Source organism: Festucalex cinctus, chromosome 13, assembly GCF_051991245.1.
Source record: "Festucalex cinctus isolate MCC-2025b chromosome 13, RoL_Fcin_1.0, whole genome shotgun sequence".
Taxonomy (NCBI): domain Eukaryota; kingdom Metazoa; phylum Chordata; class Actinopteri; order Syngnathiformes; family Syngnathidae; genus Festucalex; species Festucalex cinctus.
The window spans coordinates 25,123,970-25,147,389 of NC_135423.1; the positions used below are offsets into that span (position 1 = coordinate 25,123,970).

Genomic DNA, 23,420 nt, shown 5'->3' on the forward strand with positions numbered 1-23,420 from the left:
GGAAGTAGCAAGTACGGGGCAACTCGCTTTTGTGCCAGAACTGCCTCCAGAGGGGATAACAAGTCTTTTTAAGCATAAAGCGATTTAGCTATACAGCCAAGGCCGCTGTTCCATGTATGCTACATATCGTTGCATGAGTAATCTCCATTCCCGCCGGCCAACGAGCAACACCAACACCAAATTCCCGATCCCGCCTGATAAGGGGAAATCGATGTTTTTAAAGTAATCTCAATAATGCCGGGCATCCGTATTCCGTAAACATCATGAGCACCTCCTACAGAACTACAAGATCTCGCGAGTTGGGACATTACGACAATTGCGTCTCTGAAGTGAAACGCTCCTCAATGGAAACAGCTACGTCGAAATTGTACTTTATCAAAATAGTACAATATTGCTTTTATTTTTGCAAAGAACTGTAGTGGAAATGCAGCTAATGGCATCTTAACAAGTGAAAAAAAGAAGCACACTAACCTCTCGGTTCGTGAATACGACCAGTTGCACGGCATTATCAGTTGATTCAAGCACTAGTGAAATTCACATTTTGTCAGTTTTCAAAATTTTAAGTGAATATAAATCTTAAGAGTGTGGTCATGTATTTGTATTCAGCTCCCTACTCTGATACCTCTAAATGCAATCAATGCAGTGCAATAAATTGCCTGCACAAGTCACCTAATTAGTAAATGGAGTCCACTTACATGTAATTTACTCTCAGGCGTTCTGGGAAGGCCTCAGATGTTTGTTAGAGAAGACTAGTGAAAAATAGAATAATGATGACCAAGGAATTCACCAGACAGGTGACGGATAAAGTTGTGAAGAAGTTTAGGGCTTGGTTAGAAAAAATATATAAGATTTGAAAATCTGAAGGAGCGGCGTTCAATCAATCAGCACAAAATAGCAAGACTATGGCACAAATGCAAACCTATCAAGACTGGTGGTTGACGTAAGACAATGGCCTGGTCAAAGTACAGATCTAAATCTGTTGAGCAGATGCTCTCTTTCCAATACGTTTAAGCTTCATTTCCACCCCAGACAAAAAAAATAATAATTAGCAAACATTTGCGTATCTAGAATGTGCAAAACTGGTGGAGAAATACTATAAAAGGCCGCTTGAAAACCCACACAAGCCCACGGAGAACACTCAACGTCCACACAGGAGGACCTGAGTTGAGATACAGTGGTTACTTGAATCGTGTAATCATTATGTAGTCAGTCACGGTGTAGCAGTTCACAGTGTGGGTTCAGTTGGAGGTTGAATATCTCTATGATTGACCATCCAGCGTATAGTCTGCCTTTCAGCCGGGATACGTTCCAGCTTGCCCCAGAAGAATGAATACGTATGTTTACTGTATGTTTTTGAGAAGGGTTAAATGTTACATTCAGTTCAACCAGTCCCAAAAAGTCCCAAACACAACAAAGTACAACCTCGCTGAGGCACCTATTAATTTCCAGCAGTTTACGCTCTTTCCCACCACGTTTGCGAAATCTTCATGCTTGCCAAAAACCGCAGCAGGTGAGATCACTAATCAGTACCTCTCTAAATTGTTTTTATGCTCGCTTTGAGTGTTGCCCCCACTTCACAAACTCATGCCTGATGTGAAGCCACGTGACTCAGATTAACTTCAAAGCTATTTTCCATGCACTCAGCTGGAGAGGACTTTGTTGTTAGGGCCGCAAAGTGTGCTGACATCGCATCAGTCCTTATCAGTGGCGGAGCCAGACTTTTATAAACAGGGGGGCCAAGGATACTTCATCCAAAGATGATGCCAAATTTGTTTTCATGAAAATTAATTTCAATCGGAGTCTCTATCGATGTTCAAATATATTTAAGTACATATTAAGCACAGGGGAGATTTTTGCACATAATGTGCCGTTTATTAAGAATGTGTAAAATGTACAAAAAAATAATAATTCAGCACTGTTTAACTTGAATGAACTTGCACGCACATGCAGATACTGTATTCATGCAATTACAGTACTTTTATCAACATAACATTATAATATGAACATAATGCAAATGTGTATTACAGTATGACTAAAGATCCTGTCGAAGTGCCAAACTTCATTTTCCACACACCCTATGAAAAATAAATTTATTACTCCAACTTACTACTTCATTTACAACCACATAATTTATTAATGTGATTAATTAATAATCATGTTAATAAATCCTCCCCTTCTACCTGTAAATGCAAACGTCAGTTAGTGTCGGTTTGAACTTTCAACCATTGGAGGGTGCTATTGTATTGCATAACAACAACAACATACTTATTTTTACCTTGCACAAAACTACGTTGCTTATTGATGTCCGTCCAAAACAATCTATCTGAACTAGAGGTGTCAGTGGATTAAAATTTGTAATCATAATTAATCGCATTACTTCAATAATTAACTGACTATTAATCACACATTAATTGCACATTTTATATCTCAATTTATACCTACATTTACAATAAAATGTACCCCCCCCCCCCAATTTCAATATGGTTTTATTTTTTTTTTAGTCATTGATAGAGCAATTTCATAATAATTCAATAAAAAAAAATTAAAAAATTAATTGATAGAGTAATTTCATAACAATTCACGAAAAAAAGTTTAAAAAAATAAAAATAAAATATGTGCTGTACTGTAAAACCAAACCAAAGCGTGACTGATTTGTTTTGGTCATTTTTCTCTCACTACAACATGGTATAATTGCATTTGTAAGACAATAGTGAAAGCTCAATGCATTTCTCTTTTCATATTAGGAGCTGCCTAATTTTTAACATGAAGTAACTTGTGAAATTATGCACATTTTTAAAACTGTAAAATACAACACAGTCCCCACAAATATATGCATTCGCTCTAGGCTTTTATTTTGTGAAGTGAAATAGGATGTGCATTGTAAAATGACGAATCTTTACTGCATAGGAACCAGAAACGACCGATGTGTTCTTTTCCTATTAAATAGCTCTGTAATTTTAAACAATAAGTAACTTGCGAGTTTCTGCACATTTTAAAATTGTAAAATACAACTTGACGCCACACATTAGGCAGTATCATTTAATTTATTACTGCTAAATTGTGTTATAGTGACTCCTTTTTATGACGTCGGACGCTTTTATTTTGTTAAGTTCTCGGATGCGAGACGCAGCTGAGGCCGCTCTACTGTTACAGCGAACACATCGGCAGTTTCACTTTCACCCTGATGAGATATTTTGTGGAGATGCTGAATAAAATACGCCTCACACTTAAAGATAAATAGGCTTGTGCTCACTCCAACTGTCAAGACGGCGTCCATTCGGCTCTTTACTCTCACAGGGGTTTCAGAGTGCCCATGGACGCCTCTTGGTGCTCGGTGCGAACGCAACGGCTAACCGAGTGCGTTCTTTCAAAGCAAGGCACGGGTGGTAGTGGTGAGACACAGTCCAAATGGCTCCTCCACCTATATTCTGCCCCTTAAACACTGTATTTTAGCTCCAGTGCATTTCTATTGGGTAGTTTTGACGTGGACGTTACTACTGCTTTCCAAATAAGGAGCGGTCGTTAATCGAGCGTTAAAAAAAAAAATAGTGCCGTTATAGGCACTTTAAGTTAACAAGATAATAATGCGACGATTTTGACACCCATAATCTGAACATAAAAGTTATTTTAAACAGTCACTCACGTCTCACAGGCAAACAAACATGATATAGCCAAACGCCAACATGCATTCTAGGTACTCAGGAGACTGCTCCTTAAAACAGATGATTCTCCTTCTCCAGACTCCTAGTGAGGTGGATTATAATGCTTTGTCGTTAAGTAGCGCCAGCTACTGTTCAGGAGGGGCATAACAGTTAGTAGGCGTCTGCTTGAAAAAAAATGCTGGCAGGCTGCATCGGCCAGGCGTGCGACGTCACTGCGCCGGTGCCGTGATATGTCAATCATTTGGCGTCTGCTGGGTCCAATCACATTTCAGCAGGGGCACGTGCCACCCCGGCCCCCCCTCTGGCTCCGCCATTGGTCCTTATGCCAAACACATTTAATTCATTTGCTCCCAAAAACATATATATATGTTCTATTTTAAATATTACCAGTGTGTCCCAAAGACATATTTATTTTTTTATGTTTTTTTTTTTTTTAATGCTAGAGCATACAGAAGGCTTTGATAAAGCCTCTAAACCGAAGAGAACGGTTGAAGCAATGGTAGTTATTACAAAAACAGGCAGAAGGTGGCTGCAGAGTATAAGAGATCAACCAAGGTGGGCAATGTTGTAACAAGTTTGTTTTCCCCACAGTTTTAAACAGATTTGTGAATAATGATGAAACTTAGCTATATTCTAATGCAAATTGCTGCAAAACGGAAACAGATTGAAATATACTTTTTTTTCCTGATCAAAGAAGAGACTCTAATCTTTCTTTTGTAAGGTTCCAATATTCTGTGGGCCTCGCAAAATCAGTCAAAATCCAGTAAAACCGGGAGCGAAGGGGGGTTGCTTCAATGAAAATGACTGAGAGTGAATGAGTTTTTAAGTTGGATAAGGTGCACAGTCACAAGTCTAATAAAAAATCAAGTTAAAATTCATACTTCTATAGCAGGCTACCATCTGGAATCACTAGATCTGGAAGATGAATGTATTGCTGTTTGTCTGTACAGATAAGCTTCAGTTCACCTGAGACTCTAGTTAGGACAAGCGTTATAGAAAAAGGATGGATGTAGTTTTGATTTCCATTTATTGTATTCAAATATTATACACATTGTTGAGTCACTTTTTCTCACAGTTATTGCCACTTTTACTGATGTGGTTCATGTTCCTACTCCAGTCCTGCTAAAAAATTGAGAACTTTCATGCACAGCTGTTGAAGTTGTTGTAAAGGTCATCGTATATATTGTTTATGAATACCTTTGACCTTTTAGAATATTTAACAACTTAATTCTGTGTCCAATGAGTGATTACGATGGAAATATTCCACCTGATGCAGCTGTCCACTACGATATTGGATATATTGATGTTGTCTAGCAGTAGTGGCTCCAGAGGGCATTCAAGGTGTCCCACCGGCAGGTCAGTTATTAACTTGTTTCTACAGCAATGATGACGGGAACCCAGCCTATTGTCTGGAAGTCATTAAGAGCGCCAAGGGTAGCCAGGGAGTAGCCACATACCTCTGCACCCCCCCCCCCCCCCCCCCGCCCCCCCAAGTATACACAAATCCACACTAATCTCAGCTTTGCCATTCAATTTGATTCACAATGTCCATCCTTGTGTGATTCTTCTTGGCATGTTTTTTTGTGAATCGACACTCAAAACTGGCTGTAAGTGTGTTGTTTTTCCTCCTCCATCTTACACATTGTATAGCCGCAAAAGAGAGTGACATTTGGAGGCAGGAAATCTCATAGGGAAGGGGGAGGGTGGCCTCAGGATGGATGAGTTTTGGGCTAGGTCAGCAGTTATATGGGGAGTCTCTACAGACAGTTTGTAAATGTCAGATTTCTGTTTTTTTTTGTTTTTTGTTTTTATGGAGATGAATATCTTTGCTGCTCATGGAATCCGTCCATGACTGAAACACCCAACGAGTGTTCTTTCATTAAAAAATGTGACCTGTGGAATACAATCATTTGTTCAGCGTGTATAAAGCCTAAAACGCCTTATCCACGAATCATAAAGTGTTAAATTCTAGGATTCATCCATCCATTTTCTGTCACAGGTGAGTTGGAGCCACTCCAAGTTTACTTTGTTACTCTTGAATGGTCGACCACCAATTGCAAGGGCAAGGCAAGGCAAGTTTATTTGTATAGCACATTTCATACACAAGGCAACTCAATGTGCTTTACACAAGGAAAGACAACACATAAGTATCAAGAAACAGTAGTTAGCATTCAGAGGAAGAAAAATAAATGAAAATAGGTTACAAAATTTACTAAAAAGAACATACAATAACAATCTTAAAACATTATTCAACAAACTTTAAAACATTTAACATAAGGAAGTTTAAAATAATTAAAAAAAAAAAACCACTTAATTAAAGCTGTTTAAAAGTCCCTAATCAAAGGTATATGAAAAAAGCAAAGTTTTTAACCTGGATTTAAAAGCATTTACACTCGGGGCTGACTTCACTTCTGTTGGTAGCCTATTCCATCTGTGTGCAGCATAATAGCTAAATGCAGCTTCACCATGTTTGCTTCGAACTCTGGGTTCCACTAGTTGGCCCAAGTCTGTCGATCTCAGAGCCCTGCTGGGTTTGTACTCAATCAGCATTTATTGGATATATTCAGGACCCAAACCATTTAGCGATTTATGGACGAGTAGCAGAACTTTAAAATCGATTCTACAGCTGACTGGGAGCCAGTGTAAATCCTTAAGTACGGGAGTAATATGTTCTGATCTCTTTGTTTTGGTCAGAACTCGAGCTGCAGCGTTCTGAATGAGCTGCAATTGTCTCATGTTCTTTTGAGAGAGTCCAGTCAGAAGACCGTTACAGTAATCTAGTCTGCTGGAGATAAAAGCATGGATAAGCTTCTCTTGGTCTGCTTGAAGCATGCAGTCCTTCAGTCTGGATATGTTTTTCAGCTGGTAAAAGGCTATTTTAGTGATGAATTTAATATGATTGCTGAAGGTCAGGTCTGAGTCTATTAGTACGCCAAGATTTCGAACTTGGTCTTTAGTTTCTAAAGACAGTGACTCAAGCTGTCTTTTAACAGCAATTCTCTTTTCTTTATTGCCGAAAACAGTGATCTCCGTTTTGTTTTCATTCAGCTGAAGGAAATTTTGGTTCATCCAGTTGTTAATTTGCTCTAGAGAATGACACAATACGTTAATAGAACTGCTGTCATTTGGGGAAATTGATAAATACAGTTGTGTGTCATCTGCATAACTATGATAGTCAACATCGGCGTTCTGAAGCATTTGACCCAAAGGTAGCATATACAGACTGAACAACAGGGGTCCAAGGACCGACCCTTGAGGGACCCCACATGTCATGGCCTTTCGATCAGATTCAAAATTTCCAATAGTCACAAAGTAACTCCTTTCCTCCAAATATTAGGACCTGAACCATTTAAGGACTGTTCCATTTAACCCCGCCCAAGTTTCCAGCCTGTCTAACAGTATATTATGATCAATCGTGTCAAATGCTGCACTGAGGTCCAACAAGACGAGCACTGATACCTTCCCTGCATCAGTGCTCAATCTTATATCATTCAGTACTTTAATCAGAGCTGTTTCTGTACTGTGATGAGGTCGGAAACCTGACTGGAATTTATCCAAAAGTCCGTTTAAGCTCAAGAAATTGCTGAGTTGATTAAAAACCACTTTTTCAACTATTTTAGTTACGAAGGGAAGGTTTGCGATTGGCCTATAATTTGCTAGCAGGGAGACATCCAGTATTCTCTTTTTTAGAATGGGCTTGACGGCGGCTACTTTCAGACATTTAGGAAGCTCACCTGATTGAAGTGAGCAATTAATTATTTGTTGTAAATCGATCTGAACAGATTTCACAATGGTTTTGAAAAAGCCAGATGGTATTGAGTCAAGACAGCTCGTGGAAGGTTTCAATTGCTGAACCAAGTCTACTACAGTATTTTGATTCACTGAGTCAAATTCTGTCATGGTAATTAAATTATTCCTGGGTGGTTTTAAGTGCTGCATCATTTTGTTATTTTGCTGGTTTGTAACAATGTTTGACCTGATGGCTTGTACCTTTTCACTAAAGTAGCAGGCAAATTCATTGCATTTATCTGTTGAGAGGAGTTCTGGCGCTGTTTGATTTGGGGGAATTTATGAGTTTGTCAACCACGGCAAATAGAGTGCGTGTATTGTTGAGGTTCCTACTAATAATTTCAGAAAAGTGTTGTTGTCTAGCTATTACTAACACTTGGTTAAAATGACAAAGACATTGTCTGTACAGGTCAAAATGAACTTGGAGTTTAGTTTTTCTCCACTTTCGCTCTGCTTTTCTGCATTTAGATTTCAAAGTCATTATGTTGGTAGTACACCTCCAAGGTGTTTTAGTTCAGGATGAAATGGTCTTAGTTTTAATAGGAGCAACAGCATCCAAAACATTTGAGATTTTTGAGGTGAATTCATCCAGAAGTTCATCAACAGTCTCTGCATTTACAGTTGGTGATGCAGCCATTAATTCCATAAACATGTTGCTTGTATTCTCATTTATGTGCCTTTTTTTAATAGAGACAGTAGTTGTTTGAGGCAGGCTTCACTATATGTGTTTGTCCGTCATTCGGTTTGGTTAGATGACACTCATTATTAAATTGAGTGTTGTTTTAATTTTTATCAAGACACTTCAGCTCAGCTGAATTTCTTTTTGCAAGAAAGAGCCCACTGCAACCAGCCAATGGGATACACCCATCGCCTCAAATCCACTGGCATTAGTCCAACTCACCCTTGACCCAAAAGAGGACACAAAGAAGATGGATGGATGGATGGATGGATGGATGGATGGATGGATGGATGGAATAATTCAAGTCACTGATACACTTTAGTACAGTTTTTGTCTCTATCCTGGAGAGGTGATGGAAATAGGTTGAAGGAAGAAATGTATTGTATTAAGAAAGAAAAAAACTTTATGTTCTTTTCTTATTCACTCATCTTGTTCACAGGTGAGCTGGAGCCTAACCCGGCAGGCTATGGGTGAAAGGCAGACTACACACATATTTGGTAAACATTAAACAACCATTCACATTCACACCAACAGTCAGAATGGAAATCGATCCCATGCTGGACCATGAAAGTTTTCCTGTGAACCACTACATTAATTTCATTACTGACTATTGAAAGATCTGAATTGGCAAAATGGTTGAGAGCAGCTAGCATCGGCCACTGATGTATTTAGATGCCTTCCAATTTCTTTCCTGTAATTAACTCTTTTACTGCCACACGTTATCAAAACGTTATCATTCACGTCATCCTTGAAAATGTTCTATTTCATCAGATTTTGTCATGTTTCATTGTAATTTGATACACGGGCAGCCCATTGAAAAGAGATACAATGCTGCCATCTGGTGGCCATAGTAAGTGAGTGTTTTTGATTCCACAACCCATTGACCAGACAACGCTGCACTTAGATGTTGCACTGCCCATTGATTTAAAAAAAACAAAAACAAAAACATAGTTGACATCATTTAACATACATCGTGAGTTTACTAATTCTTATTAAACCCTTTTGGCGGTCAAAGAGTTAAGGCCAAAGACTAGGGAAGTCCCGATCCCGATCACGTGATCGGAAACCGAGTCTCGATCACGTCATTTTCAGCTGATCGGTATCGGGAGAAAATGATCGGGATTTGCATTTTTGTCAATTTTGTTTTTTATTATTATTATTATTATTATTATTATTATTATTATTATTATTATCATTATTATTATTATTATTATTATTATTATTATTACTTTAGGGGCTACAAAGCAACAAAATTATCCAATGTAAACATATTGCCAAACAAAACGTTTTCTATACTATGCGACTTCGCTACATAACCTTCAACACCGGAAGTAAACAAAGCCAGGGGGAGGTGTGGCCGAAATCGAGTATCATGTAGCAGCAACGATGTCAGCGGTGTGGAAATATTTTGACTTGGAAAGCGGCATCAGTCCAACGGTAACTTGTAATGCATACAAGTTGAGCATTTCACGTGGCGGAAAGAACAGGAGTGCGTTTAATATAACAAATTTAATCCACCACCTGAAATACAAACACCCAGTACTCCACGCCGAGTTTACAGCAGCCACGCAAGTAGTAAAGACGACACTGAGCCAACCGACGCTGAAACAGACTTTGCAGAACAAAGAAAAAATGTCCAAGGATAGTGAAAAAGCCAAGAAAATCACAACCATGATAGCTCAATTCATCGCGTTGGATGACCAACCTCTGTCCGTGGTGGAAAACGTATTTCGCCGTCTCTTGGAGCAACTGGAGCCGCGATATGAGATTTCTCCCGTCTCTTGACAAGGAGATACGTGACCACCCGCTAGTTGTTTTACGAGACGTGCCTGCCTTGGCGTTTACAACGGACATTTGGAGTTCGGCCGTGTGCCCCATGTCACTTCTCAGTCTCACAGCGCAATGGGTTGGACTCTAGTTTTAATTTACAGCGTATAACTTTGCATGTCTGTCAGTTCAACAGTATACTACTTTGGCTGTGTTACATACACATTACCCTGATATAGGTTTTTGTGGCTTAATTTGAAGCTACCGCTTACAAGTGGAGTAAAGCACTTTATTTTCATTTGCACTGCGTAAAATTGATGTGATCTTTTAAGATCTTTGTTGTTACAGCAATAAGTAGAATTTCATTTTTTATTTTTTTTTATTTTATATGTAAGAAAGGAAATTAAATGTTATTGCAACATTATTTTTGTGCACTTCTGATGGCAACCCCCAAACTTATTGGGATGGTTTTGTTTAAAAAAAAAAAAAAAATAGAAGCACTTTTTTTTTCCTCAATACTTTGCCGAGGAATCGGATCGGGACTCGGTATCGGCAGATCCTCAAAATCAGGTGACTCAGACTTGGACTCGGGTGCAAAAAAATGTGATCGGGACATCCCTACCAAAGACTATATTCTGGCAACTCTGTGTCTACACACCACGAATTAAAGACTTCTCTTTCTACTGATATCAGTCCACTAAAGTTACATGAAAACAACCAATCCATCTTCACGACTAGCTATTGTGACAAGGAGGTGGCAAATCAAGTCCAGAAAGTAAAAACCATGCCACACTTTGGCTTTAGCCCCAGGTGCTAGCTAGCTAGCTCCCATGGTTCTCGTTGACCTGCTATGGAGCTAGCTAGCTAGCTAACATCAGGGGCTAAAGCCAAACTGTGGCAGGGTTTTTACTTTCAGGTGCTAGCTACCTCGCTATCTCCTTAGCTAGCTTCCATGGTGCTCATTTACCTAGCTAGCTTCCATGGTGCTCGTTTACCTGCTAGGAAGCTAGCTACTAGCTAGCTCCCATGGTGCTCGTTTACCTAGCTAGCTTCCATGGTGCTCATTTACCTTCTGGGGAGCTAGCTAGCATCAGGGGCTAAAGCCAAACTGTGGCAAGGTTTTTACTTTCTGGACCTGGATTTGCCACCTCTGCTTGAAGCTAGTGTATGCTGCATGTGTGTAGATAAGCATCAGGGAGAGCTGTGTAATAATAGTCAGAGATGGAGCTAATAGTTAAGGGATGCATAAAAACTACCCCCAAGCTCAACTTTTCCTTCTCAGGGTATCAGCTCTTTATGTAACTTATATGTAAGTCTGTACTGAACCATAAATCAATTCTGATTGAGACCAGTATATAGCCCTCTGACCTGGGAAGGCTAATCTTGATTTTCTATCAGATGGTTGACGCTCTGCTAATGAAACCCTGTCCAAAGAACACACATATCCATCCATTAGGTATAGCATATAATTTTCAGGGTAACTGAGGGGCTGGCGTCTATCCCAGCTGACATAACGCATGTGAGGTGGGCAGGACATGTTTTTGGAAATTAGCCAGAGTACCCAGACTACTTCAGTGTTGGACCACTGCGCTGCATAAGAAAACCTATTTACACTTGCATCAAAATCAGTTTCTCAAAGGGTGATAGGCCAAATTTAAAAATGACTGATCATGCCATGACAATTGTGTACAGACTCTATTAACTTCTGTTGCACAATCCACTGTATGAACAGGATTAGCTTCATGTTAGTTAATTTTAAATAAATTTGGATTATTTAGGGAAAAAAAATATCTAAATGGACTGAGCATTTTTGGGGGAAAGTGTTTGATATTTGTTTGTCTGAAAAACTAATGGGTATAGCAAATCAGATAAGAACTTGGCATGTCATAAAACTACACTATATACTAGGGTTGGGCAATAAATCAAATTAATATGATTAATCGTCATTTTCGTCAAAATTGAATCGTTGAAAATTGTGAAATCGAATTTTGTCTTCTGGATTATTAAAAACTGTTGTTCTTATGTTTTGTTACATCCAAATGTGATTGTTAGCTGTAATATTGCAAAAGTGGCAGAAGTCTCGATGGGTGACATGTTTACAATAGCTACCGACTACTTCGTGGCATTTAAGCACAAACTATGACTGTTAAATTTATGTTAAAACTGATTTAGAATAGGGCGGCATGGTGACGAGTGGTTATAGCACGTCCGCCTCCTATTACTGAGAACTCGGGTTTGAGTCCAGGCTCCGGCCTTACTGGGTGGAGTTTTGCATGTTCTCCCCGTGCCCGCGTGGGTCTTCTCCGGGTACTCCGGTCTCCTCCCACATTCCAAAGACATGCATGGCAGGTTAATTGGGCGCTCAAAATTGTCCCCAGGTGTGCTTGTGATTGTGGATGGTTGTTCATCTCTGTGTGCCCTGCTATTGGCTGGCAACCAGTTCAGGGTGTACCCTGCCTACTGCCCAAAGCCAGCTGAGATAGGTTCCAGCACCCCCGTGACCCTTGTGAGGAATAAGCCGTCAAGAAAATTGATGGATGGATGATTTAGATGATTTTTGTTGTCGCAACATTTGGCACAGGAATTATTTTTTAATAAATGGAACCTTTAAATAAACATTTGTTGGGTTTATTAGATTAAAACTGTAATCGTCCTGAATGACTGAAAAAAAAATAGATTTTATTTTTTGGCCATGTATAGTACACGGTAGGGGAAAAAAAGTATCTGGCCACTTATAAGACCTGAAACTATAGAATTGCTCTTCCCTTTGCAGCTCCCACTCTTCTGGGAAGGCTTTCTGCAAAATTCCAGAGTGTCTGTGTAGAAATGTTGTACTTTGATTTCAAAACAACATATGTCAAGCCAAACAAGCAAAGCTTCTGATAGCTCACATTCTGTGTTCTACTTTATCACAATGGCCTCAACTTAGCTAGAAGGCTAATGGAGATCAGGCGTCACACCTACCCTGCTGCAGTAATCAGTTCAATAAAGGTGTCCATTTGGGGTTGGTTCTTGTTGATCAAATGGGTTATATATTTTTTTATATTGATCAACACTTTACAAACAGCAGTCAGACACATCAAATCAACTTAATTTATAATTTCCACCTTTGTGTGCGTGAACTGGAGACAAACAGGCCTGTGCACATCATTTTGGCACAAACCTTGGATTGATGAGAAAGAATGCTTGCAGCCTGTGTGTAAAACTGTCAAATGTTTCAAGCCTAACCGACCTGTCTGAACAGCAAAGTGAACTGCATGTACGTCATCCACATGTCTTCCAGACAGGAAGAGCAAGACTGGCAATCTTGTTGAGAAAACCCCCAATGAAACGAACCATTCCAATGAGAATAGCCAAGCACACTCCCGGTGCAACTTTTGACCGACAGGAGGGGATCTCCCGCAGAGTCACGGAAACAAAGGTGCCCTTGTTTTGTTTCGTTTTGCCCACGAGATTTCACAGCAGATAACATTCCTCTGATGTAGCCACCCAAGGCTAGCGGGAGGCAACAGTCACCTTAAGAGGCGGAATTAAATTTGCTTGATACGTGACAACAATGAAGTGTTGACCACGTTTGTGCCTCAAGTCATCAAATTGTTAGTTATAGTCTCGTTGCATCATTTTGGAAGCTGTTTCACTTTACCAGACATGTCAAGAAATCAAAGCACTCCACACAAAGTGATGATCAAAGTGGATTGTGACAATGCGGAATGTGAAACAGGAAAAGGAAGAGCATTGATACAAATATTGGCCTCTAGTTATTATAACTCCTCTGTTCATAAACATCTTCAGTTTATCCCAGGCAACTTAAATGTGTCTACTTTCCTCATCATTGTTTATTAAGCAGTTGTTTTCCATTGCTGTAATTTCTGACTCCTGAAATTACTTCTGAAATCCAACCAGCATCATTCTCCTTTTTAAAATGTCTGCTCCCTCTTTATGTCTCGTCCTCAAATCTCTTTCTTTGGACTATACTTGTCCCATTTTTCCAGTCTTCCCAAGATTTCAGGATGGACTTTTTAGGTGCAAAATTCCAAATGAAACACACTACTGTTCTCTCTGAAAATTTCCCACTTCAGATGCCAAGCTATACAAGGTACTTAGTCTACACAAATACAATATAAATATTGTACAAGGGTAAAGTTACCAAGTGTGTATAAAATAATGTGGATGATAAATCTGCTTTGAGCTTTCGCTACAAACAGAGCAGACCTGAAATATTTACAAGAGTGTATGGTCACTTAAACAGGAAGTAAAAGAGGGGAAAGTCAGACATGTAGTACACTCTAAAAGAGAATTGTTGAACCAATTTAAGAGTATAAATTGAAGTGTTGACCAGCTTAAAACAAAAAAACAAAACAAAACAAAAACGCTTCAAGTGGTAACACACGATGAAATTAACTCTTTGACTGCCAGCCAGTTTCGGAAAAGGTAACCCCTATACTGCCAGCTGATTTACAGAATTTTACCGATCTTTCAAGCTCCACAGAAAATGTTGTGTTAGGACTATGGAAACGCGGATACTACCAAATGAAAGATTGAAGTCTCATCTTTCATCTTAAAAAAAAGTTTGTTTCTACCTTATTCGGATCTTCAGTAATCAACAATAGAAAACACCTTCGTTTCACCCAAATCCTCTATTTTCTTCCAAAATACGGAGAAATCAAGCTTTTTGTGAAACGATGTTATTTCATGCACTCTAGTGAATTTGGCACTTTTTTTTTTTTGCATGAGTGATTCTACAAACACCTAAACTTCTATAAAACACTACCCCAACAATAAAAAAATGTTTTTTGATTGCAAAATAACAGTTTATTTACATGCAACAGTAGCAATCCGAACAAACAATTTGGAAAACTCTTTGCAAACTATTTACACGTGCGCAACAGTTTTTGTCAGTCTGCTTCTGCATGGACTGATTTGCGTAGAGGTTGGTATGATGAACGATGTGCTGGAGAAGTTCATCCGTGATGAAGAGCTCCAGGATGTCAGCTGGCAGGTGGGAATTCAGCTCTGCTGCAGCATCCCTTGGTCCTGGTTTTGCAGCAAAGGGGAAGATGGTTGGCTGCCAGCCGAATTCATCAACTTCAAGCCAGCCAGAATCTTTGGGATCTGCAAATATACATTTCAATATCATATATTATTTTAGAGCACTGTGATGCAATGTGTGTGTGTGTGTGTGTGTGTGTGTATGTGTGTGTGTGTGTGTGTGTGTGTGTGTGTGTGTGTGTGTGTGTGTGTGTGTGTGTGTGTGCGTGTGTGTGTGTGTGTGTGTGGGTGTGTGTGTGTGTGTGCATGTTTACCTTTTTTTCTTCGATGTATTGGTTGATGCACATTCTGTAAATTATAGAAGAAGTTTACCATCAAATATTTTATTAGAGCTGTGGAGAATCTTTTTTTTTTTTTTTTTTTTACCTTTGTTCTGCTCACTGTGAGAAGGGTCACTTTGGGCCCTATGAGGGGGAGCTTGTTGCGGTGTATTGAAAACGTTTTTGTTTTTTTTTACCTTTCTTTGTCGTAGAACCAGCGGTCGGACGTTGCTGTGAGCACGATCTATAAAATATACATTCACGTTTGTATAGGTAATAGATGTTCTAGTGTATATCAGCACATTTACACACGCTGCTAGCAGATCGCCGAAAAGTTAGTAAAGTAATCTTACTAGCAATCTCTTAGCATGTTAGCGCTTACCTTCACGTTCTTTGGAAGACTGTCCAAGACTGTCTTGCATCGGACCCATGATGAAACGTCATCTGTGCAGACGTGCTCAGTTGTGCACCACTTTTCTCCGGTGTTAGCATCGCTAGCCGGTGCGGCCTTAGGACGTTATTAGCATCGCTAGCCGGTGGGGCCTTAGGACGTGGTCGAAACGGCCGCGTCACCGCTTCAACTATGACTTAACTCCGTCATCACTGTGCTCTTGAGCACTGGTCGATGCTTTTGAGCTTTGAAAATAAGGATCAAGCGTGAGCTGATTGCCATCTGTAGCCTTTTTGACTCCCTTAGCCAAGTTAGCCATTCTCTCCCCCTCAACACTCTAGCTCCACCTCTCTTCTTCTACTGTTGTCTCCTACCCGATCTTGTCCAAAAGACTCATCACAGCCATCTAGTGGCCAGGAATGCTCATTATAGTAACCCGATCGGCTTGATACTTGGAGCACAGCTGCCCAAGGCTTTCCTCCACCTGTTTCCATAAAAAAACATAGTAGACGTCAATTAACGTCTATGGCGGCCAATTCTAGGTTTATACTGAACGTCTTTAAACGTTTATGGCGGTCAAAGAGTTAAGTTAGTCGAAATTGAATATATTACGTTTAAGTGATTATATATCCTCCTGACTACCAGCAATTCGAATTTGTCCTCTGTAGTGGACCTTTTAAACATGAATATCTCCCACCCAGTGCATCCGCATTGAAGTGCATTGAATTAACTCCTTTTGTGCGCTATAGAGGACATTCAGAGCTTTCCAATGATACTGGGGTGGGGCTTCCCTCAGTGCAAGCACTTTTTAGGGAAGAGGAAAAGTAAATGTATAACTTTTTATTGAACAAATTTAGGCTTTAAATGTTGTTAGCATGTGTTCTATAAGACTCTTAAGAACACTTTAAAGTATTGTTTGAATTATTTTAACTGTATTTGAGCCTAGCATTTAAGGTTTAAAAAAATGTCCTCTGTAGTAGACACATCATAGCTTAAAAATAAATACTTTTTTTTATTTTTCAAAAATTTATTTTGCAGTATTCCAGTTACTTCACAAACATGGGGGAATATCAAAATAAACATGATTGGACAATAATTTTTTTTCCTGGTAGTCAGCGTGGATGGTTGTTCGTCTCTGTGTGCCCTGCGATTGGCTGGCAACCAGTCCAGGGTGTCCCCCGCCTGCTGCCCATAGCCAGCTAAGATAGGCTCCAGCACCCCCAGCAACCCTTGTGAGGAATCAGTGATCAAGAAAATGGATGGATGGATAGATGTTATATATTCACCTGAAGTAAGTTAATCCAAAATCAGTCCAATCCAAAGTAATATGTTTAATGAACTCATTACTTGAACTTAATATATTCACTTTGGAGTAACTTAATTCAATTAAATTGAAGCGATTTTTTTAATTTTTTTTAAAGTTGGTCAAAAATTCAATTTCTAATCTCAAGTTGGTTCAACAATGCTTTTTTTTAGATCGTAGTTTCTTATTAAACTATGATTGGATGAAGCTTGAGAAGAGTTGAAGATTTGAAAAGGTTAAAAAAAAAAAGTGACATTTATGTGTAACAAAGCAGGAAGAAGCCTGCAAACGCATGCGGCTTCCTGTTAGTGAATGAGTAAGTGTGCAACGTGATAACTAGGGGTGTTAAAAAAAATCGATTCGGCGATATATCGCGATACTACATCGCGCGATTCTCGAATCGATTCAATAATCAGCAGAATCGATTTGATTTTTTATTTTTTTTATTTTTTTTTTTTTAGGATTCACACCTTGAGCATGGAAAAATGTTATATGAACGGCACATTAAGCCTTAATATTTTTATTTTAATGCTGTTCAAATGTGAAACAGATTGCAAACTGTTTGTGTACAGTGGCTCACGGTTATAAGCCTCAAGTTTTAGATAAATATATTCATACAAATCTTACAGTGTACATGTACAAATTTACTGATAGTATTTTCTAAATTTGAATGGAAAAAAATCGCAACAACCGACTTATAAATTCGTATCGGGATTAATCGGTATCGAATCGTGACCATTCGTATCGGGATTAATCGGTATCGAATCGAATCGTGACCTGTGAATCGTGATACGAATCGAATCGTCAGGTACTAGGCAATTCACACCCCTAGTGATAACATAAGAGTGACACAGAAGCTGTTTATCTGGTAGAGATAGAACTATTTGGAAAAGGCAGGCAAACGCGACATGACAATGAAACAGAAAACCACTTAAGACAGTCCAGATTTCAGTGTTCCTGAATTGGAAACTGACATCTATTTTAGATCACGGCAACAATGCTTTACAATAGTCTCACATATTTGACTCAAGACTGAAAAAGCTCAAATGCATCTGCAGTAGAGCGCTGCTTTCCAACCTCACCGACACATCCGTGCAACCACAACACAAACACAACACCAACTCCACTCAAAATCTCCCTCTTCACCACAACAGTCCTTTCCCAGTTTGGAAAATTACATTGCAATTACTGGATTACAGTAGCAAAGGGGTATTGTTTCATAAATTGTCATCACTCGATTGTGGTCAGCCAGTACAAATATGGCAAAGAGCAATAACGCAGTGGTTCCCACACAGGGGCACTTTGGCTCCCTGGAGATGTACATGGAAGAATGTGGAGTAGCTAGACTATAACTAAATGAAATATATGGAAGAGGATTAGGGCCAGTGAAGAGAGAATAACAAGTTTGGCAGGACTCTCACTTTATTCTCAGAATTCTCACGTTAAAGTGAGAATTCTGATTTTAAAGTGAGAATTCTCACTTTATTCTCAAAATTCTGCTTTATTCTCAGAATTCTCACTTTAAAGTAAAAATTCTGACTTTATCTAAGTGGGTTTTCAGGTCCAATTCCTCTATCTTCTTTCCAGAAAATTTCTTTTATGACTGTTAAAGCAAGCAGGTTGATTTTACTTAAATGGAAATTACCCCGACCACCTGCTTTTATTCATTGGCTTAGGGATGTCCTTTATTTTTTTTAAACTTGAGAACATTAGGATGGTACTACAGGGCTCCTCTGATAAATTTGCGAAAATTTGGCAACCACTACAACTGGCTAGACAAATAGACTTTCCTTCTGCGCAAGACTAGTTTATTTCATTTACTCCCCGGCCCCTCTTCTTCTGGAGGTTCTTTTCCGTGTATAAGTTTATTCATGTATATGTATTTGTGTCATTATTTTTCTTGCTAGCCACATTTGATTCTGTGGGTATAAAATTGATTTCTGTTTGAAAAGGCTTTATGTTTAGATTTTAATGTGATTGGAGGCCGTTTTGTGTGGATTTTTTTTATAGAGAGTTGTACAGTTTTTCTTTTTTTGTGTGTCATTATAGATACATATGGCTGTGCAATTTCTGCTAAAAAAAACAAACTAATAAATAAAGGTTGGAAAAACGAATTCTCACTTTATTCTCAAAATTCTGACTTTAAAGTGAGAATTCTGACTTTATTCTCAGAATTCTCACTTTAAAAGTCAAAATTCTGACTTTTTTCTCAGAATTCTCACGTTAAAGTCAGAATTCTGACTTTAGTAGTGCTACTATTATTCTCACTTTAAAGTCAGAATTCTGAGAATAAAGTGGAAGTCAGAATTAAAGTCAGAATTCTGAGAATAAAGTCAGAATTCTGACTTAAGTCAGTAAAGTCAGAATTCTGACTTTAAAGCCAGAATTCTGAGAATAAAGTGAGAATTCTCACTTTAAAGTCAGAATTTTGAGATTAAAGTGAGAATTCTGAAAATAAAGTCAGAATCTTGCCAAGCTTTTTTTATTCTCTCTTCACTGTCCCTAATCCTCTTCCGTAGCTTCTTGCCATAATTCTACTCAAATTATTGGCGCGCGAATTATTAAGTGCTCATTGCAACATAGTTTTGAAAACATGTGTAGTGTTTGTCAGATAAAAAGTGTTAAAATATGATGGCTTACATTGTTTTTGCTGGAGACTGCAAACGTGGCTCGGCTGGAGAAGCGGCCAGTGGTTGGGCTACTACTCGAAACAGGACCTGTCACAATGGCAGAAACTCTTGAAGCGACTGGAGGACTGCTGGACCTGGGGGACGAGGAGAACGTTGCAGGTGCGGATGCCGTGTTAATGTGACCGCTGTGGCCGTTGCAGGTCTGTGCCGGACTCCCCTGGGTGGGAGACTCAGCCTTCCTGTAGATCACCTCCTTGATCTCATTGAGGTGGTTCCTGCCGTTCTGACTGAGAAGCTCCACTTGTTGTCTTAGAGCTTGCAGTTGAGTTCGGAGGTCTCGGTTCTCCTGCTGGAGCTGAGTCATGGCTCGCCCGAGAGTCCCGCTCAGGCTGAGTGCGTCTTCCAGGCGATGCTCCATGCCTAACTTAAAGGCACTGACATCCATGTGGATCTCCCTGATGGCCTCCCTCAGAGTGCACTCATGACGGGCCAGAGCCTCGCACACCGTCTCCCCCTCTGGGCTGGAGGCGCGAGGATGACACAAGTCTCCCATCTCAGCCAAGGTTGTCGCTTCCATTGGGTCAGCTGTCGCTTCTGTTGGGGATCTTTCAGTCTGGACGTCAAATGTTTTTGTTTTTTTTAAGGTCTGGCTAACAAAAGGTGTAAGGTGAGGGAGAGGGACGAAGGTCTGATCTGGTTAATGTCCCCTTCAGTGCTGTCATGAGCCGCCTCTTCTCCAGAGAACTCTGCTCTTCAGGCGTGGACGTGTCTTCTGGAAGAGTACAAGACAGAAACAAGAAGAAGACTTGACCTTTTGCAGATAATTCCTGTAGCTGCATTTGTGAAATTTGCATTATGGTCTTCCATTCAGAGGATCACCTAACGTTTGTACAGCACAACACCAAAGAGAACGCAACGTCTTTCTTAAGGACTCACATAAACTATTCTTATGTTTCATAACTCCCATAAAACACTGCGATGATGTAATCCTCACTAACAGCTGCAGTGAACTTACCTCAGCCTCATTCTGTGTTACACATCACAGCTGTATGACATTGCGTGTGTGTGCTCACACTGCTGTCTCTGGTTTGTTTAAACGCGCAGGCTTGAGCACTGTTTTGTCTGAAGGAGGGAGCAGAAGGGGAGGGAACAAGGAGGCGGAGGATGGCAGTGGAGTGAGGAAACATGGAGGGTCATAAATTTCGGGGAGGGGAGAGTGGATGGGGGGGGGGGGGGGGGGGTTCTTTTATAGGCACTGTGTAAACTATTGGAAAGACTATCATCCTCCACTCTGCACCTCTCCTTTCTTCTAATTCTTTTTCCATCTCCTTTATTTCATTCTCTTTTATGAGAAAATAAACCTGTTGCAGCTTTGTTGAGCTTTATGAGGGGAAAAACAAAACAGGGTCCCACAAGTGGGAAATTTGTAGAAAACCTATGACAATATGTTGATACATGACTGGACATTGTACATGACACTGTGTAAAATAAATGACGAAAACTGACAATATGTGTCAATCATTTGCCGTGCCGATCCCCCTCACACTCCGCAGCCTTGCACTAACCTTTCTGGAAGTATTTTGGAATATACATTTCTGGAAAATAAATATATTTTTTTTAAATGATCATTCCTCGTTTGCTAACAAGTCGGTATAAGATTAGCAAATAGAAGCAAAGAATGATTAATAACCAACATAGAATTAGCAACATTTACGTTTGACAGGTACATTATCACCTCTTTCTGATTTTTAATTGAATGACTATTCCATCCATCCATCCATCCATTTTCTTGACCGCTTATTCCTCACAAGGTTCGCGGGGGTGCTGGCGCCTATCTCAGCTGGCTCTGGGCAGTAGGCGGGGGACACCCTGGACTGGTTGCCAGCCATTCGCAGGGCACACAGAGACGAACAACCATCCACACTCACAAGCACACCTAGGGACAATTCGGAGCGCCCAATTAACCTGCCATGCATGTCTTTTGGACTGTGGGAGGAGACCGGAGTACCCGGAGAAGACCCACGCGGGCACGGGGAGAACATGCAAACTCCACCCAGGAAGGCCGGAGCCTGGACTCGAACTGAATGAATATTACTAAATATAAAAATTCTAACTAATAAATTTAGTGTTCTGGTATTAGAATTCTTAGAACAATGTAGAAGCCTTGGCTTGCTAACGTTGCAGTGTTTACAGCGTAATGCTAGCTTAATTTTGCTCGCGCTACTATTTTGTTAAAGCAGGACAGCATTCACTTTTCATATTATGGATACCCATGTTTGATTAATAACCAACATAGAATTAGGAACATTTATGCTTGACAGGTATACCTCTTTCTGATTTTTAATTGAATGTACATTACTAAATATAAAGATTCTAACTGATAAATTTAGTGTTATGGTATTTGGAATCATTAGAACTTAAAGGTGGGTTCAAGGATATTTTTGTGGCTGTGTCTTCCGGGTGGATCATCTTAACGATTGTTTCTCGATCCATCCATCCATCCATTTTCTTGACCGCTTACCCCTCACAAGGGTCGCGGGGGGTGCTGGCGCCTATCTCAGCTGGCTCTGGGCAGTAGGCAGGGGACACCCTGGACCGGTTGCCAACCAATCGCAGGGCACACCGAGACGAACAACCATCCACACTCACAAGCACACCTAGGGACAATTCGGAGTGCCCAATTAATCTGCCATGCATGTCTTTGGAATTTAGGAGGAGACCGGAGTACCCGGAGAAAACCCACACGGGCACGGGGAAAACATGCAAACTCCACCCAGGAAAGCCGGAGCCTGAACTCGAACCAGAGTCCTCAGAACTGGGAGGCGGACGTGCTAACCACTCTGCACCGTGCCGCCTGTTTCTCGATCCTGTCAATCAATATGCATAACGACGTCGTTCGTGCTCGTTCCTAGCTGCGCATGCGCACTTCGAGTGTTTGTAGCATGTAGCTAGCTTCGTTCGTGAGCTTCGAATTGAGCCATTCATCGTTGTAGCTCCACCGAGATGATCGCGTACTTTGAAAATAGTTGAAAGTCGCAAGAGGACATTCGTATGAAGCGAGGCCGGCTGCAGAGACTAATGAAGATGATGATGAAGATGAGCAAGGACGTTAGCGACATTTGAGAGGCGTTTCCCGCAGTGGACGAGCAGGAGAGCTGGTAGAATGGTCTTCCGCATGCGCAGTTTTTTTTTAAACGTGACAAACTGATGCTTGGCTTCCACTTTAGAACATTATTGAATCCACCTTTAATGTAGAAGCCTTGGCTTGCTAACGGAGTGTTCACGGTGCTTATGCTTGCTTAATTTTGCTAGCGTGACTATTTTGTTAAAGCAGGACAGCATTCACTATTCTATGAATACCCATGTTTGAAAGTCACACTCAGACAATAACTGAAAAAAGACCTGAATGAACTACCCTATTTTTCATTCTTACTGCAACTTTACAATAATTCAATAGTCCATATAACTTTAAATACAATAAGGCACACATTCATTTCCAATGTGAATTTAAAACAACATCGCTATCAGTTTATTTTAGTCAAATGGTCAGCATAAACTCCTTGCCCCTGCTGCTTGTGCGTCTGTTTTCTGTCTGCCGTTCTGCCATCATTATCTGTCCATCCACTTGGCCTGACAGTGTTTTGTTCAGATAAATAGTGCAACTGGAGTCGAGTGAGAAAAGCTTTCAGTGCAGTGACGGTAAATCACTTCAAGTGCATCAGGGTGGGTTGAAATGATGTCTCTGTTTGCTTAAATGTACAGTACCTCACACTTCCATTTCATTACCTGTACTTTTCCATTATAGTCATGTTTGATGTCAGTGTTTGATGAGATAGATGGCCAGTGACCCCGCCCCCTTGTAACTGGACTACAAGAGAGCAAACATTCCA

The 23,420-nt window shown here is 40.1% G+C and overlaps 2 protein-coding genes across 3 annotated transcripts in view; both read right to left on the minus strand.

Moving 5' to 3' along the window:
* smtnl (smoothelin, like) overlaps window positions 1–22,667 on the minus strand; it is a 39,333-nt gene extending 16,666 nt beyond the window's left edge. Inside the window, exons 1-2 of one of the 2 annotated variants that reach the window (XM_077541131.1) lie at window positions 22,546–22,667; window positions 19,541–20,302 (exon numbers count right to left, since the gene is read on the minus strand). In XM_077541131.1, coding sequence (XP_077397257.1) covers window positions 19,541–20,107 — 567 coding nt within the window. In that variant the 5' untranslated portion in view covers window positions 20,108–20,302; window positions 22,546–22,667. Of the gene's footprint in view, window positions 1–19,540; window positions 20,303–20,545; window positions 20,742–22,545 lie in introns of those variants that run through there. The other variant, XM_077541130.1, reaches the window with a different exon arrangement.
* LOC144033199 (uncharacterized) lies at window positions 14,483–17,231 on the minus strand. Its single transcript, XM_077541132.1, has 5 exons — window positions 15,589–17,231; window positions 15,404–15,450; window positions 15,313–15,363; window positions 15,201–15,234; window positions 14,483–15,009 (listed from the first exon to the last, which is right to left on the minus strand). Exons 1-5 carry the CDS (start codon window positions 15,635–15,637, stop codon window positions 14,714–14,716), a joined length of 477 nt encoding a protein of 158 aa, XP_077397258.1. The 5' UTR covers window positions 15,638–17,231; the 3' UTR covers window positions 14,483–14,713.
* Window positions 22,668–23,420: the final 753 nt, after the last annotated feature.